The sequence below is a fragment of the Branchiostoma lanceolatum genome, chromosome 11 (assembly GCF_035083965.1).
Source record: "Branchiostoma lanceolatum isolate klBraLanc5 chromosome 11, klBraLanc5.hap2, whole genome shotgun sequence".
Taxonomy (NCBI): Eukaryota; Metazoa; Chordata; class Leptocardii; order Amphioxiformes; family Branchiostomatidae; genus Branchiostoma; species Branchiostoma lanceolatum.
This window is the reverse complement of record NC_089732.1, coordinates 6222853-6241798: the sequence shown is the minus strand read 5'-3', so window position 1 is coordinate 6241798 and position 18946 is coordinate 6222853. Positions and strand designations below refer to the sequence as shown.

The following is an 18946-nucleotide window of genomic DNA, read 5'->3' as shown; positions in this document are numbered from 1 at the left end:
CAGCTGCAGCGACGCCGCCAGCGTGCCGCGGGTCCAGGGGGGGGGGGCTTTAGTAACTATCTCCCACCTGTGTGAAGCTGGTGACCGTGCCCTTCCTCTCCTCCTCCGTCATGTTGACGAGCTGCTCCTCCTGCCGCTGGACCAGCACGTTCAGCAGGTCGATGCTTCTGATGACGTCACCGCCGTAAACTGTACCCTGGCTGATCAGGTTACCCGAGATCAGGGCAAGGATGTCTCCCGCCGGACCGCCTGCGTTCAGCTGGTGTGTCAGAGTAAATTTGCATCTCATGAATAAATTTGCATAAACTGGTCTAGGTTACCCTGTATTCTACTGATCAGGTTACCCGAGATCAGAGCAAGGATGTCTCCCGCCAAAATGTTTTTGGGGACGCCGCAAGGGCGGAGACATCTTCAAACCGTTTGGACGACAAAAGACTTATGATTGGTGCAATGCAGAAGAAGAACTTTATTGCGCGACAATTGCAGCAGGTACAATGTATGACAACATGACAATCGAACTATTTCTAATATCTAAAGAACTTATCTAATATATGAATAACAGGAGACAACCTATCTAATAGTGTGCATGCTGATGCTCTACATAAGTATTTAAGTAATGTTAACGGTATGCTGCGTCAGGAATGTATAACATTTTCATAGCGTTGTATATAAATGTATTGATTGTGATTATCAGGCAAGTAACATAAATCACCAGTATCATCTTGAAGATAGGTTTATGAATAACTATACTGTTAAGCTTTAGAATCTATTGGCATTGATAGAGGTACGGACAGAACATTATCAAGGGACGCTTACCAGATCGTACAGCTCATTCACCCAAGGCGACGTGCAGTTACTCAAGTCTGGTTCCCCTTTCCTCAAAGGTCCCTCACAGTACCATCGAGCTGTGCCTACAGACACGTAAAACAGGTTTGTATTCCAAATTGTGTCTGGTGGTTATGGAATGTTTTTGAGGAACTGCAACGATTGCGGCAGGGATAATGCCGCTGGGAAGTAACCCCCATTAACATTTATCCGCCGGGTTACTTAAATCCGCCACTGTAGATTTGAGATAGCCTCCACCAGGCCCTTATACGGGCGTATGAATCGTAGAATTTGTCAGAAAAAGGAATAATTAACCAGACTGGTAGAGTCAGTCCACAGTGAAGATCACATTTCGCCCGTTTAGGAGCCTGCAAGTGAAACCCTGGCGTTTAGTCTGGTAGAGACTAGATTTGAGATCTCTCTCATGCCCGTAGCCAGGGGGGGTTCGGGGGGTTCGGAAGAACCCCCCCACAGGCCTGAAGGTCCACTTTCACAGGCTTGAAGGTCCACTTTTTAACTCTTCACAGAGGCTAGAATCCTACAAAAAACTTTGTCTCTGATTTTTCCTCTGAAATTCTCTCAAAAACACAGGAAATATGCCCTTTCAGAGGGTTCAATTCTTAGAATTGGAAACGCTCGAGGGTCCACGTCCAATGTTTTTTTTCAAGGTGGACTCATTTGTATCACCAGCGGAGCTGGAATCCGAGTAGAAGAACTGCTAACTTTGTCTCTGATTTCTTTCTTTGAGATCCTCTCAAAAACACGGGAAATGCCATATCAGAAGGTTCAATTTTTAAAATTTTCCGGGGGGGCATACCCCCGAACCCCCCTAGGAAACTCGCGCCTGCGGCGCTCGTTGGTCCCTCAAAAACTAAAAAGAACCCCCCCACTCAAAATCCTGGCTACGGGCATGCCTCTAGTGCAGCATCCCAAGGTATGCACAGTTTAGATATACAATAGTGCATTGTACTGGGTGACGTAGGGTTAGAGATCTGTTTGGACGTATCTGTTCAGGGTGGCGGAATATGTGCCCTGGTGGAATTTTGTTAGTAGATGTTAGAGCAAACACCGAGAGCACAACTTACCCACAGTTCCATTCGGACATGGCTGAGAGGACCATACTCCCCGTGCTGTTTCCGGCCATAGGATGTTCCTCTTCCGGGTCGCCGGGCACCTGGACTCAGTAGTCATTGTAGCGCCACTTGGTACTGTGTTGAATGAATAGAAAGCAACACAAGTAAGATTCTGTTGTTAATATGTTTATATATATTACCTGCACCACTACACCACTACGTCTTGCACCACTACGTCCAGCGAACTGGGAGAAAAATACATTTACCAAAACCCCTGGAATTAAAACCTTAGCCACAACATAGAAAGAGAAAAGAAAAGGTTACTGAATCTTGATAGCAAAAAGGAGCCACAACCTTCACATACACAGAGAGTGGGAGGCCGGAGGATTCACAGAACTTCACAGGCACAACTAGACTACATGTAGCTGTGTGACTGCAAACAGAAAGTAAAAGTTGACAAACTGAGGAGAAAGAGAAGGGAGAATCAGCCCTCACGTGGAGAAGTAACGTTAACGTCCATAGTAGTAGCATATTCTGAAGTTGTACTGTTCACCGTAACATCTGGAATTCGCAAAAAAGGAAGGAAAATTAAAAAATCAGGCCGATAGGGATAACTAAACTACTGAAAGGGAAAACATACCAAAAGACTACAAACTAACGTTACATGAAATGAAGAATGTGATAAAGACTGAGGAGTGGAAATGGCAGTGACATTGAGCGTGGAATGACGGTCAACAGATGACAAGGGAATGTGGACTCGTACAGAATGGGAGTGATGAAACTGTAGTAGCAATAATGAGCTACAATGAAGGGAACATAGCAGTACAGTGAAGTTCTAAGCAAGACGTGATCAAGGAGGATGTGATAAAACAATACGTTACAGATGGTGAAGGGATGAAATGGTCAGTTTAGCGCCCGTGAAACAGAATGCACACAACGATAAGTTACATGTACATGCGCTGCATCATGAGTTTCATGCAACAAGGCTACTGTTAACTTTGCCAATTAGTCTGTACCGAAAGCATCCACCCTCCTCTTGCTAAGATGTTTAATGAAACCTCGAAATCTACTTTTTTGCAACAAAGAACTTTGAGTCTTGCATGCGACAATACTCCGTTTTTTTACGATTAGAGTAAATCTGTTCAAGCGACACCCAAATTGGTTTGAATCTCTTACACAACCACTTCTGAAGTCGTCATTTCGATTGAAGTTAACCTCAGAAGTTTATATCATAAATAAAGCATTTTCTAAGCAGAATTATTAAAGCAAAACACATGAATATGGAATGGTGTTGCTAACTCGTGATTGGGGGTCCACTCGTGGCGGTTACAGTGGTGGGAGGTAAGTCGGTGTGGAATGACGTCAGCAGTCCGGTTGGCGCAGGCGCATAACCATCCGGTGGACCTACATACGGTTTAAAACATCATTAAGACAGAACACGTGGTTCCATGTAGCATGGTTTTTATCATGACTGTAGCGTCAGCGTTCACTCAGATCTTGACACTTATTTCTTTGTATTCGACTGATGTGAAGTTCAGAATCATCCCTTTGAGATACCAACTCATCAGATTCTCAAGCACCATGTACATATGGTTACAGGTTGTTTCGCTACATTGTCCGTTCACAATGTAGCGAAACAACCGGTTACCGTACATATGTATCTGTTGGTACCCAATATATCCTGCGTAATCAATCATGTGCTTTGCATATTGTGAAGTTCACGTGTCAAAGAACGTAAAATCAGATTCTGCTAAAGGTCCGTAAGCCTACACAAGATTCAATTGATCATCAGACTGTTACCTGAATTGGAATAGCAAATATGCATCAAATGCATGTAGTCCTTTTTAAAATGTAGTTCCCTAGTTCAAACAGTAAAAAATGGGGGTAAACTCGTGTTATGAGTGGTCGATCTGTCCTGTAAGAACAATGGTAAATGATGATATCTATTAAAGAGGAATGGGGATATGCGAAACGTAAACTCACCAGCCACGCATTTCATCCGGACCTCCAGGTACTTTAAGGTGCCTGGGCATGGGTCACCACCAAAATTGTCGTTTCCGGCTATCATTGAGCATTCAGGTAGGCCGTTACACCTGGTAAATAAAAAGGATAAGTTGTCACCAAAGGTTTGGATGATAAAAAGAATGAATTTGGCTATCTGTACAGTTCAGCATGGTCTCGGCCTATACAGCTTGTGGCTTAAATAAAACTCCAATATTGGGTTAAAATCTAGAGAAATCGTTTAGATTTAGCAAAACTTTAAGTATCAATATGCTTCGTTCCAACTGTATCATATCACGAAGAATCATCCACAGATTCTCCAGTTGCACAGTTGCGACAAAATCAATTCCCTGGAGGATGCAATGGTGCGCATTTTGAAATATTTTCAAAACTAATTCCTCCGCCCCTGATGCGTTGCCAAAAACAAACGTCAACGTGATTGGCTCAAAGTTTAGCACACTGAGTCTCACGTGTTACAACCTATCTGAAGAGTGTTCTGAGCTGAACAGTTGAGGTTGAAGTTATCGTTTCAAAGCGATCATTATACAATAAAACTAATGCCTCCGCCCCTGATGCGTCGCCAAAAGCCAACATCAACGTGATTGGCTGAAAACGAACTATCTGAAGGGCGTCCTGAGCTGAACAGTTTAGGTTGAAGTTATCGCTGATCCCGCCACACCCCATGCCTGTTCGCCCGTAGCTGGCGTAAAACTAATGCCCCTGCCCCTGATGCGTTGCCAAAAACAAACGTCACCGTGATTGGCTGAAAATTTACCACAGTGAGTCTCACCTATTACGAACTATCTGAAGGGCGTCCTGAGCTGAACAGTTGAGGCTGAAGTTATCGCTGATCCCGCCACACCCCATGCCTGTCCTTCCGTAGCTGGCGTACTCCACGTAGATGAAGGGTCTGGTCAGACTGCTGCAGCTCAGCTTCATCACCTGTCCCTCACACGTCATCGTCACTTCCGGTAGTGCGCCTGCGCGTAAACACGACAGCCATGATACCAATGAGCTATTGATTGGAAATCAACTCGAGCTACTATGTTTTAAAAGCACGACCGAGCAGGCGAAAATCAGTTGTTTCAGAACGCTTTTATGAGCTGCTCCGACCCGTGTATTGCAACAACACAAACTGTCAAATGAACAGAATGTCTTTCAACTAATTCCGCCAAAATGTTGTTTTAAAAAACTACGGAATGACCAACGTATGATCAACTCGCAAAAAAGATATTCTATTGCAGACAGATGTAAGTAGACAAAAAGTAATCAGTAGCACAAAACAAACCAACACTTTTGTAAAAGACTGCTGGTAGTCTACAGGAACAAAGGCAACGAACAAAGACACAGGACTGTGAAATTAGGATTTTATTTAGTCATACGGACACCGACCGTTCATTCCTTAGAGGTCAAGCGCATGTTCTATTGCAGTTGCAGTCGGAGACGTTGCCGCTTATAGTTAGATGCACGTCTTGTCAGTCACTGTGCACGTACGAGTACGCGATCTCTGAAAGCGCGTGTCTATTTCAAGGTAAGTGTTCTATCGTCAAAACTCTTGCAGCAGTGTAAGAAAAAGCACTGTACAGTTGCAGCGACGAAGACTCCGCGCTATGTTGCTCATTGCTCGTTCTTGAGTTGGTCAGTAAGGCAGTTAGTAACTTAAAAACACATTCAGTTGCCCATCGACGACACAGTGACAGGAGAGCTTCTACATCTGAAAGCGCTACGTGCGAACATCGCCCTTTTGTCTTCTCACCATCGCACGCATGTCGTGCTGTCCGAATCTGTCGTTGCTCCAAAGCGTAGTTGTAGATCTGAAGACAGGCTATTCTCCCATGGAAGGCCCGTGACTCCAGATCCCCATCCCTGTACCCCAATCTGATTGGTCCGCTGATGTTGAGTTCCGTGTTTCCTATTTGCTCGCTGTCAACGGCCTCTCCCTGATGCCACAGCTTGGCCTCCCCGGAAGTGACGTCATACGTCACGCCGACGTAGTTCCACTTGTTTGGCTTGAGAACGCTGGCGGTCAGGACGATTGGGTCCAGCGCAAAGCTACAGCGATGGGACAGCATCAAGACTTACGGTTCCTCCAGCTGTTTCACTCACTTTATAAATGGCGTTAACGACATTTTCGAAGACATCCTAATGGTGGATTGGATTGTGATATGTTGGCTGATATGCAAGTACTGGGATACACAGCGTGAATACATCAAAGTTAGATTTTTCTTGAATCTTTAAACATCTAACAAGCATCTTAAGGATACCGTCTCACTAGAGAGCATTGGTTATTGCTGAGCAAACTCCATCATATCAGCCGTTTTCCTTTAATCAAAGGTTTGTTTTGCAGTTAAGAGACAAAAGAGTAACTGTGCGATGCCTGATGTGTTAGGTATGGTAAATTTATCGCAATCAACTAGCCTGGAATCCGGCACTATTAGCTTTAGTTCGCTTCTAATGGTCGCTAACCCTCAAGCCTTACGACAAGACTGGATTCCAGGCTAGCGACCCGCTGTCTGCACCTGGAGGTGGGACGTACCTCCCAAACAGGCTGTTGTTGGCCAGCTGCCACAGAGTGCACCCTTCACTGCTGACGGGGTAGTTCACGATCAGACCGGACTCCCCCATGGGGTAGACGTGCGCGAGGACCGTGACAGAGGCATCGCGGCGCACGTCCAGCGCGCCGTTGTTGGGGATCTCTACAAACGAACTCGAGTTTCCCGCGAAGTAGAAAGCGCCTTCGCTGTCGTCCAGGGGCCCTTTTGCGAGCTGGATGCCTGAGGCGTTTCCATGGTTACCGAAAACGCTAATGTCGTCTGCACCGCGACGCTGGCTAAGCGGCCAGAGGCCTACTAAACCTACGGGTATGGTAGAGTAGACCCGTCAGCCTTATGACGTCACTACAAGATTGTCAGGCCCGTATCGTCATTAGCTACCTGACGCAACCATATGCCAGGTAGCTGTCAATTCAATGACACAAAAAAACTGCATCATTGTATATATGTATGACATACAAATAGAGAGCTAAGATACTACGCGATAGCGTTGAAATTTTGTAATGTTTTTTGTTACCCCTTGTGCAACGACGTCCATTATTGGCATCTCAGACGAAAGGGTCATTCAGTGGAGTAACATAATTCATGCTGCATGTATATGCTTGCTGTATCATTAATAAACGTAAACATAGATAAATACAAGTGTATGTAGATAAAGAAACGACGAGACCCTAACCTTCTTCTGGCGGCACATCACACAGCTCCCCGGAATAACCTGGTTGGCATCTACACTGATAATCAGCGTCTGTCAAAGTAAGAGGAATATGAATTAGTACATAATCAATCTACTAATAAGAAAAGTACGACTACATTTGAATGCAGTTGAGTACATTCAATGTATTTCATTGTTAATCTATCAAAATAAACTCCATAATAATGACGCACGTACGTCGATCTATTATTCCCTTTGAAAGCAGCAGTTATATTTCTAAATGTACAGTATTCTATGCATAAACCTTTGTCTGTCCATTCCGGTTCCACCGCCCAAGTGTTTTGTGTCCCTGAAAAACATAATGAATTTCTAAGTTAAGCAACAAAACTAAAGAAACATATCTAATTCAAACTCTTGGACACTAAGAAAGACTACATCATTAGATAGTATGAGTGTTCCAAGTGCTCCAGAGGCACTCATAAACATATCGACATTGACATTGGTATAGACCATGACTTTGTTCGAAGCTTATTCTGTATAAAACAGTCTCATCCGGTGTACAGAAAGTGCGAAACGGAACGAAATGGAAAGAAATGGAGCGAAATGGAATGAAATGGAACGAAATGGAACTACAGAAAGTGCAAAATGGAACGAAATGGAAATTCGTTCCATTTCGCACTTTCTGTACACCCGTCTCACCTATCTCACAGATGAAGAAGTTCCTATGTTCACATCTCGCGTCATTCCACAAGAAGTTGTGTTGCTTTCGGAGCTCGATGCAGTTCTCATTCCTTCCGCCATTCGGCTCTCCTTCCTTCCAGCCGTCTGCCGTGACGTTTCTTCCGGTGGCATTCCATTTAAAGACGCCCTCGCTGGTGTCGTCCGTTCCACTCGTCCAGAAGGAGTCTGCGTTTTGCAATTAAGTGTCAAATGTTTAGCTCATAATCTATACAGAATAAATGGTTTTCTGTCCCAGAGCCAGCTACAATGGCAGAACTTACAAATGAGAACAAAGCTAGAAGGGGACCAGCAACTGTGGTCGAAAATTCATCGCACAAATTCAACGGTTCCTATTTTCATGTAGTATATTTTCTCGCTTTCAGTCAAATGTGTAGCCTCTATTCTAGAGAAAAAATGTTTCTTTCTCAAACAAGCATCCGAGCTATGCAAAATCAAATCACCGTATGTATTTCACACTTGGAATAGACATATGTAAAAGAAGTGGATAATGTTTTTGGTAGCTACTAGTATTATGTTTTAGTATTAACATCCACACCAAACGTTAAGTTCCAACATGTAGCACCTTTCACCCCGGTTATGCAGTCAACGCACGATGAAAAAGACAAAGAACGAAACACATAAGTAGAAGGTTGTCCAAAGGGAGAAATTCCCACGAGAGAGCAACGATGATGAAACATGTTATATGCATTTCTTGAAACTACTTTGGCGCCTTTACTCCATCCGGATTCCTTTAACTGCTTCCTACTCATCCGGAATCCGGATATCTTTGAGAGGATTTAAACTAGTAACTAAGTCATTACCATTTCTGCTCACTGCCACTGTGGATAGTGGTATAGCAGTGCTTTCAACCTGTGACCTTCCGGCATTGCTGCGCTTTCCTCTTCCATTGTTAGTATTTTCGTCATTACGACCGTTGTTTCCCCTATCGCTGTTGTCATTATCGTTTTGCTGGTTATTGTTGCAGTTTTCTCCAGGGGTGTCGTCACCGTCATCGTTGTTTCCTCTGTTGTCATGGTTACCTCTGTTGCCGTTGTTACCTCTGTTGTTGTCGTTACCAGAATCATTGTCACAGTTGTCCAACACATCATCGTCATCGTTGTCACCATCAACTCCATTGTCATCACTATCAGCATCATCGTCAGCACCGTCATCACCATCGTCATCACTATCAGCATCATCGACATTATCAGTATCATCACCATCAGCAGCATCGTCATCAGCATCAGCACCATCGTCATCAGAATCATCTTCATCAGCATCATTATCATTGTCCACATCATCAGCGCCATTGTCATCTGCAACATCGCCGTCGTTGCCATCATCACCGTTCTCTTGAATTTCGTCATCAGCGTCGTCATCATTGCTGTTGCCATTGTCATCTCCATCACCATCAGCAGCATCTTCACCATCTGCATCAATGCCATTGTCACCATTATCATCATCAGCGCCATTGTCATCTGCAGCATCGCCGTCGTTGTCATCATCACCGTTCCCTTGAATTTCGTCATCATCGTTGACATCACCATTGTCGTTGCCATTGTCATCTGCATTACCGCCTGTGTCTCCGCTGTACCCAGTTGTTGTTATTGATAGTGGGATACCTTCTGACGCGTCAAAGAATAAAACGTATATATGGTCCCTTAAATGCTTTTCAAAATGTATAACATTATCAAAAGCCTGAAGCGTTACTTGTTTTACGCATGCATAGGTCTGTGAACGTTGGATACATAGAAAACATTAATATCTACATCTTCATACTGATAAAAGATGTTGCACAAAAATAATGGTATATAGTAATCATTATTTCCATTTCTTGCTACCTTTTTATTTTGCCATCTAGTTTTTATAAAGCCTTCTATGCATATGGTGCATCAAAACAGTCCCTCTTCTGTTTTAAGCTTAATTTTAACAAGCGGGTTGCTCTCAACAACACTACAACAAGTCTACTGCCACCTTGCCATATGATCATGGTTCGGTACCTCCTGGCTGATCGCATAGCCGTCCTTTCACATCACAGGATCCAGTTTGGTTGTTTGTTTCTGTTCCGTTTAAGCCTGGGTTGAGCCCGTTTTGTTTAGAGGAGGAAAGAAAGAAATACACATGAGACTGACGGTTTTTCACAAGACGAATACCTCCACCACCCCGCCACCAACCAATGATACGAAACGGCCTCTTCCGGCTTCCTACCTCCGCTGACATCTCCATCCACCTCACAGACATAGCTGAAGCTGAACTGATCACAGTAGGCATCCGCCCATTGGTCCTCGCGGGAGTCCCCTCTGTTTCCCCGCACAATGTAAGAACACAGGCGGCTCTTGTTGTTCGGCTCTCCCGGCGCCCAGGACTGAAACCCACTGGCCTCCGTGCCGTCACTGAACACCCAACGTCCGTTAACTTCATCAAACATCAACCCCAGCCAAAACTGCTCAGTCCTGTCCAAACAGTTCTTGAGAAAAACGACTCTCGCATAAGACTCTGCGTCCTTTGGGGCGACAAGGTGACCGCCCTTACCCTGGCAAACTTGAGAAGCTTGAGACTGAGTCAACTTTTCCAAGGAGGCGGTATAGGTTTTGTTGTTGTAGAATAGAGTGTTGTTCGCCGGGCATTCATCTAATGAGCCTAGGAACAAAGTGTACAATATATGCTTCGTCTAGTGATATACAAACAAGGAATCGGCCGTGGTCTCTCTTATATCAAAGGACAGGGCGAATGTCCTTACACACATGTAATTGTTACAAACAGAAATTACAAAGAAAGAGACCATGGTCACACTCAGCTCAAACAGTCGCAGATGGACACAATGATGGGTTACACCTGACTCTGTGTACATTACAAACGACAAACATTTCCAACGCCTTCATTTGCTAACTGGAACAAGTTGTTAGTTTCTAGCTTCTATCTGTACATCATGCCTTGATTGGCCATACCGTTGATGGAAATCCCCCAAACCAGACACATTTCATAAATGTCAGAGCTGTACTAACATGCTAATCCAGTTGATCTGTCTTAAATCTTTGTATGTTACAAATGACAAAACATTGCCAATGCTTTCATTTGCTTATCTAAAATAGTTCTAATGATTTAGCTGCTACCTATATATCCAGCCTCGGTTATCAATACCGTATCAGTCACCATTGATGGAAATCAACAAAACCAGACAGCATTTCATCAAGTCAAACACAGACATACTAACAAATATAATTCCAGTTTGTCAGTCTTAACTCTTGATAATTCACTTTTCTTATCAAACGGACATGTTTATGTGCAATACTGCAACCATTCTATTATACTTATTCCAAAAGAAGATAAAACCATTTATTCAGAATGTTGCAAACAAAATTGCCACGAGCGACACCCTACTGGTGAGGAGATCTACAGCTCCAAGCTCTGCTCCTGACATCCTGTGCTGACATGGCCAAATATCATGTCTTCAAGCTAACATATGTCAAAACGTTATCATGTCAACATATGTCAAAATGCCAACATGGGTTATCAGATGTCACGATAAGCTTATCTGCGCACTTTTTTAAGCACTCAATCATTTCCTTGATTGATTTTGCTGCCAACACCTTGTTAGCCTGTGGCAAGAACCCACGGACATCTTTACATACGGGAGCTGGAGCCGGCATCTCTCATTTGATTGTGTGGTGCCAAGGTGGTTCATCTCGACAAGTTCTGATTGAACTCTTTACTTTCAGGATCGTGTTGCCACGTCTTTGAACTGAATTTCCATATAGATTAGGTTCCAGATTATGGATGATGTTCATCGAACCAGGCTTAGGTTCACATTTTGTACTTCTAACAGTATGCCAGCACGGTGAGACGGACAAGTGGACACCGTTATTCCTGAGTTATGCTACGGTCACATTTTCCAAATGTTAATGAACCACACACTCCACTTCCTTCCCCCTATATTACGAACATCCCTTCCTTTTACTTCAACTTTTAATGCTAACAGTGAAGAAGTATGTCATTTACTTATATCGATTGAAGCTGTCTTGCCGTTATGCCGTCTCCATGTCCATCCTAATATGTATTCCTCCGACAGAATTAAAGCTTTAACGCTCCAGCTATTTCCAACTCAACGTTCCACATCTACCAATAAAAGGAGCACTTTCTTCACATGTGGCAGATTCATCTGAAGACAGATGAATACAAATTTCCTTTGATCTGCAAAATGTTGTTTCGAATTGCTGTCCATGGCGTCTTTCCTAGTAAGAATAAGCCAAAGCCAATAGAAATGTTTCAAATTGAAGTCACACTCTTTCCGAACTACATTGATAGCTTTGAAAAGAAGAATCGCGTCTCTTCAAACAGCGTCCTTGGTTCTCTGTACATATAAAATACCTGATTACCCACTAAGTGGTGCCTTGCTCCGCACATCCATCTCCACTGGCGGACAAATAGTAGGTAATTACTCGGCGTCGCAGGGACTCATTTCACGGCTTTTATACTTTCTTGCTGTGACTTGCGGGGGTTATAGGATCTTATTACCCAGTCATGAGCCATAAGCGTTACAAGTGTAAAAGTCTGTCAATATGTACGCATGCCTAGCTAGGAAAACTCGCAGTGAATTCTATACATGGGAGCAATAAAAGGATTTGTCTGCACAGCAAATTGGACGTCATTCTTTGAAGAAGGGTGCACGAACTTGTCGACAACCCAAGCTGTCACCTTAAAAAGATCTTTCAAAATTCTGTCAAGTACGTTATATGTCTAAAGAGGTGAAGGAACTTGCGTGGGGCATTGCTCGCGTCGTGAACTTTTTTGAAACAAGAGACTGTGCTTTAAGATGCAGACCACACCGTTTGTATGACAGTGTGGACAAGTGTAAGTACAGTATCTTGTACAGGTATTGACAACATTATGTACGTGTCGAAGCTGGCTAAAAATTTAACTTTCGACGACCTGCTATCATGATCCTAGTTCTACGTCACCCAAAGTGTCTTAGTACATCGAATAACCTGGACACCCTGTCTCTCTCAACAACGTCAAGATCCTGGACGCTGAGCAAGACTACTAAGTATTTCTTGAGCGAAGTTAAGGAAGCTCTATATATCATGGCCCACCGACCTTCCTTGAACAAAAACGGGGGCAGGTACCGACTTCCAGAAACCTTTGACCCGGTGATGACGCCACACTTCCGGAAAGTTGCATGTATTGAGCAACCGGGTCTTAAGTTATACCAAGGACTGGTCGAAATTTTTGGGAGTCCCCATTCTTGTGTTGGAGAAAAGGTAACTCTTTTGTCATTATGTTAAATAGTTCTTTTATTTGACAACAAATAAATGTCATGAAAACGGGTACATAACAGACTGGCATAGAATGAGACAGTTTGTTCAGGTGGACACTCGTTCTGGACGGATTATTTTCTGTTGCCAAATATATTCAACAGTTTAAAGAAGTGTTTAAGTTATTCCGCGGACAGGCCGAGTCCCCATTCTTCTGTTGGAGTTAAGTTAACTCTTTTTTCATTATATCAAAAAGTTCTTTTATCTGACAACAAATAAATATCATGTAAACAGCTACATGACAGTCTGGCATAGAATGAGACAGTATGTTAAGGTGGACACTCATTCTGGACGGAATATTTTCTGTTGCCAAAGATATTCAGTAGTTTGAAGAAGTTACATATTAGAGCTATTGCTTTGAAACTATGAAGTACAAACCCATCAAAATCAGAAACGAAAATTTCATGATTTCTTGTTATACAAATCAAATTCATAATAGCACCTCATTACATTATATATATAACCAGTTAAAAGTGTTAAAGAATTACCTTGGTACAAGCCGTTAACAGTCAGTGCCCGGAGGAAGCGGTTTTCTTCAAGCGTTTCTATGGAAACCAACTCGGACGACTCTTCCCGACAGGTTTGCCTCGCCTCCTCCCAACTCTTCCTGTCGTTGATGTGGAACTTGTAGCAGGACCCTCCCTGTCTGATCCAGCCCTCCGGACACCTCAGGCGGACCGGCAACGAACTGTGATGGCTGGACGAGGAAGTCACTGGTACGCATGTGCCGTTGTTTAGACATGGCGACCCGGCACAAGACCCGGATGTAAATGTTGGGAAAAGGCTCACTGCAGGAAAAAACACAAAAATAAGGAGTGTTAGAAAATGATCAGTATGATGTTGCAACTGTAGATCATTTGATGATATTTTGATTAAGCCTCTAAACAAGGAAAACACCGGTACGCATGTGCTGTTGTTTAAACATGGCGACCCGGCACAGGACCCGGATGTAGAAGTTGGGAAAAATCTCACTGCAGGAAAAAAAGTTTCGAAAGTTTAGAAAATGATTAGTATAATGTTGCAACTGTACATGTAACTTTAGATAATTTGTGAATATCTTCATTAAGCCTCTAGTCACTAAAGAAGCCACACGGCGAAACAGGTATGGGAATTAAGGTTCCAAACGTGAACTATGCAGCTCCAGACCGATGACTTCAATGCCAAAGATGTCGGTTAGCTGAGAAAAGAATCCACTCTAATGTATAGTACATAATAGATCATGTTAAGGTATCTATTCTTTTCATGAATGGGTATATGTGCAGTGTCTAAAGCTTTGACCAAGTACAAATGCGACATGAAGTTCAGAGTTAACTTTGCTATTTTTTTATGAAAAGTACTTAGACGCCATGGCGAGGACTAAGACAGATGTCGTATCTTAACGACGAGACAACGTACATGTAGATGCTGAAAAGAAAGTGAGTGGTCTTGTGGTTTATCCGTTGAGTCTTTAATTACTCAAGAGAAAGAAAGCCCTTATCCACTAGTGCTCTACGCTAAAGCCGCAACGTGATCAACTTCTCAAGGGATCTTATTCAGCGTACCCATCACGTGCCCGGGTCGATCCCACCGCCTCTCGACAGTAAAATGAATTCTACCGTTCAAAAGTTCAATACTGATGGAAGGAACCGATACTTGATGAGTTGCAGATATTACAAAGGTCAGAAGTCACTCTATTCTGCAAGGTGATATCCATACCGTTTCAGGTACCGACGTTGATCACAAGCAGGGTGTTCATGCATCTTCCATGCTCCGTCAAAAGTATTTCGTATTGCCTTACGATAGGCCAAGAGGAGCATACAGGGCGCATTCAAGGATGTCTTCTTACTTTTAACCTAGCCTCCGTTGCAGGCTCTGAAGCGGCTTTTTGGGGGGCTAAATAATACACTTTTTGCAGCCACCCGGTAACTATGACTGATAGTTACGGGGTGGCTGCAAAAAGTGTATTATTTACCCCCCCCCCCCAAAAAAAGCCGCTTCAGAGCCTGCAATGGAGGCTACTTTTAACAGTAGATAAGAGAAACGGCTGAATATTTCAAAAATTCGTTTTAAACAAGGATTCTCATTTGTATTTGACAAATTCAAAATCAGAAAGAATCTTGACAATTCGTGTTTGCCCTATTGTATTTGTTATAGGTTTCACTTAATTTGGAAAATGATTCTTGCCGTAAGTCTTGTTCTTGGCATCATTTCAAACTGTAGTAGAACACACGTACATACGATGACTCATAGTTTGAGGCCGCCTCGTTCACATCTTGACTTATATCAACACTTCGTTTTTTATGTTTACCCCAACAAGCACGTGACGAGAGGCAAAAAGTTATGGACGGGACAACTTCAATGTTTTCTGTCAAAAGACATTAAAAGGGTGAGACAAGTTGGTGTTTGAAGGTTGGACGCCATTTCGGTGCACTCCTGACTTCACAGTGACATGATATATCACTGATTCACCACGGGGAATTCACTGAAGAGTTTAATGAGGTGAGTAGATTCTGTACGCCTGAATGTTTCTTCCGACGCCTCAGAAGAAATTGTGCTGTGGTGTGTGTAGATTTAAACACTTTCACATGGAAATCTACATTTAACCCCACAAATAACATAACAGGCAGCAAAACGTTTGACAAATATCTACTAGACATACACACCATAAATTAGTTTGCTACCCTGGGGAGCATTCGAGCTAGACGAACTCTGTCTTTTCATCAAAAGTTTCTCTTTTAACAATTTTCGGGAGGGCAATACCATAATAAAATCATGGATAGTGGCTGTTGATTGTAGAGACAGCTGCAGAGACCAAACTGCCTACGGCACAGATCTAGATATGTATTCGGGTGAACAATTTTGTGTTGTTTTCTTCCCAACAGTCAAAGACTTCCCCTGAAGTCAAAAACTTCATTTACTTAAAACGGCTCTTGCGACTCTCACAACTACATGTCCTACTCTCGATGTCAGATAGGCGGGATATTTGCCAACACTAAGTGAACCCAAACAATGACGTCACCCCGAGAGACAAATCACGTTGGCGCTAGACTGGCTAACAACCAACACAAAGAATCGGAGGTCGCGAATGTCGCGCCATGTAAATGATACATCCAACTGGTGTGAGTTTGTTAGCTACCAGACGACCCCATCCCCGAGTCGAACCACCTGCAGGGGCTTAGCAGGCCAAGGGTTAAGCAAGGATAGTCCTTGATGAGAGGATGGGAAATGCCTAGGCCGTGAGAAAATACAAACGTCTGTCCGACAAGCTTTCACGATAGGGGCTGCATCCCTGTAGCTCAACTGGCAGCAGCCTCACAGTTGAGCTTCTGGTTCCAATTAGTTTGTAACTGGGAGACCCTCATTTCAATCCTGGGAAGGACAGCTCGGTTGGGACTGCACCCGTCTTTCGGAAAGGACGTAAAATGGGGTCACGTGTTAGAGGAGGTGCACCGAGCACGTTAAAGAGGAGATGCTAGCATCCCCTTCCTGTGAAAATATACCCTACTACTAATACAGCAAGGAAACTTGCACTACAAGGTGAACAACAACAGCTGCAATGATAGTACTATTCTAATCTCCACCTGACTAATTGGGTTGTTAATTGGGATGTTAGGCCACAACAAGTAAATTTTATGGATGACATCCTCCGCAGACTCCAAAATTAATGAGATAGGGCGAAAAAAAAACACGGCGGGCAAAAAAAAACAAGATTCCTATGTTTTCAAATTTTGAGATCATAAATCTTGTTAAACAAGAATTGAGGCGACGAAATATGATATCATAACCAACAGGTCTTTTATTCCTGTATTCAACCAATGAGGTTCCGTACATAATATAAAACCTCCTTGATTCAACAGTAAACATGTCCTTGAAGATGTGTATACATGTACATCTCAATAGACTAACTACAACAAATGCAGAAAAAAGCCATGAAACACCTTGTGTACTATACAGCTCAATTAACTAGACCCCCCCCCCCATTATTTATATAATGTCCCTGCTAGAACAAATGCAGAAAACAGCTTGTTATTATACCATCATGGGCAGGAACCACACTGGGTGTTCATATGCAACGAAACACCTTAGACTGTCAACATTTACGACATATTTGCCCATTTTTGACATGTTGACCACAGTCGGAGGGCAATGAAATTTCTTGTTTTTTATTTCGAAATCAGGCGAAAATTAATGAGCGCGCTGATGTCATCCATAAAAATTACTTGCTGTGGCCTTAGGAAAAAAAATTGTAGAAAGTTGCCAAATACGTTGAATAATTTGCCAATGAAATTAGCCGACCAACTAATAATGAGTTACACATTTTACTTATTCAGACTAATTGGACATTTTTTTACTATTTTTGCTACAACCAAAGTGGAGGCCTCGTACATACTAACATGTGTAGCTCCGAAACCGGCTATCTCCTGTAGAAAAGTGGCATTATACAGCCAGTCTGACCAATCTTTACTACTAGTATTTCCTAGCATACCATAGAGCCTGACAGAGACTAGCTCTATTGATATACAATCTCATCTACGATCAGGAGTAAAAAAGGAGCTGCCATGAAAATGTTTCCACTAACATAAGCTTATGGATTTCGGTGACGCCGTCTGGTTACACATGTATCATGAACCCCCACTCACGTTCAGTATATGGCCTCCTGAATGGCCCGAGCTCACTTAAAGCAGTGTCATGTCGTCGGAAAACTGTCTAATGTCTTGGCAACGGAGAAGGGAGACATAATTTCGGGTTATCACTGGTTTCCTGATTTTATGTTAGCGTTCCTAATGTATACAATTACGGCGACACTGCTATTTAGTCACTCCTATCTGCCCTACTAATCACTTCATTTTGGGAGTGGAAACGTAACCATGGGTTCTTGAAGATAAACAAATTAGGGGGAAACAGTCGTTATAGAATACGTGCCTAACCACATTCTGCTGGAATTTCCTATGTATGAAGAAGGTATTGACAGACAAAGCAGGGATGGCGCAGCGCTCTCGTTTGATATCCAGTCAGCACCAAGGACAGGGAAAATCCGCCCGTTACGTTGCGGTTACTATTCTTCCGTCGGGACAACGCATTCTTATTCATTGGCTCGAGCGTTAAGTTGATCATGAATGAATTAGTAAATGATCCTAGTTGATACACAGCTGAGACGAGACATCTCTAAACTGCGCATTTAACATTTACTACATTTACTACATTGTTTTAAATTGTCTATTTGACTGAATTGCCTCTAGTGTCTTATCGTTGTACTCAGTGTAATTGTAATGTTGAGTGGTCCGCAACATCAGCTTGTCTGCCTGGCGCTCCACTATGAATTGTCTTGTTGCAATTTTTGATAAAGAATAAAGATACCCTGAAACTGAATATGATAGACTGGATGATCACTCAATTTACAAAAGACAGAAAAAGGTATTTAAGCTCTTTTAATAGATTCCGTCCCTACTTTCATTTCAGTTATCGTGCCCCATATACTAGATGACTTTTAGGTCACCGCCATTTTGTCATGTCCTTGATAGCACCCCCCCCCCTTTCCTGAGTAGAACTTTAACATGAGACAGTCCAAGTCGCAACACGCCATCACGAGACAGACAATTTGTCTCCATTCAGTCTTGGTTTAACAACTGTAATTTGCCAACACATGCAGCAGTCAGTCTTGAATCCACTCCAAATTACAGCAGCTACTTCGCCTAGATGTGTAAATGCTGCTCGTTTACACACAACGACGTTTGCCGATATTCTGTGACGGCAAAAATTTAGACAGACGGTTTGGTCTGTTTTATTGGACGCGTACTGCGTAGCCAAAATAGCCTCTACCAGGCTCCACAG

The 18946-nt window shown here is 43.0% G+C and overlaps 1 protein-coding gene across 6 annotated transcripts in view; it reads right to left on the bottom strand.

Annotated features, from left to right (window-relative positions):
* LOC136444371 (latrophilin-like protein 1) overlaps positions 1 to 18946 on the bottom strand; it is a 44759-nt gene that overhangs the window by 13352 nt on the left and 12461 nt on the right. For 3 of the 6 annotated variants that reach the window (XM_066441885.1, XM_066441886.1, XM_066441888.1), the window contains exons 2-15: positions 13624 to 13923; positions 10032 to 10463; positions 7803 to 8009; positions 7408 to 7452; positions 7128 to 7196; positions 6436 to 6754; positions 5656 to 5951; positions 4690 to 4879; positions 3882 to 3991; positions 3198 to 3302; positions 2394 to 2459; positions 1911 to 2033; positions 817 to 911; positions 68 to 259 (exon numbers count right to left, since the gene is read on the bottom strand). In XM_066441885.1, the coding sequence (XP_066297982.1) occupies positions 68 to 259; positions 817 to 911; positions 1911 to 2033; positions 2394 to 2459; positions 3198 to 3302; positions 3882 to 3991; positions 4690 to 4879; positions 5656 to 5951; positions 6436 to 6754; positions 7128 to 7196; positions 7408 to 7452; positions 7803 to 8009; positions 10032 to 10463; positions 13624 to 13923 (2549 nt within the window). The remainder of the gene's footprint in view (positions 1 to 67; positions 260 to 816; positions 912 to 1910; positions 2034 to 2393; positions 2460 to 3197; positions 3303 to 3881; positions 3992 to 4689; positions 4880 to 5655; positions 5952 to 6435; positions 6755 to 7127; positions 7197 to 7407; positions 7453 to 7802; positions 8010 to 10031; positions 10464 to 13623; positions 13924 to 18946) is intronic. The other 3 variants (XM_066441887.1, XM_066441890.1, XM_066441891.1) reach the window with 3 other exon arrangements.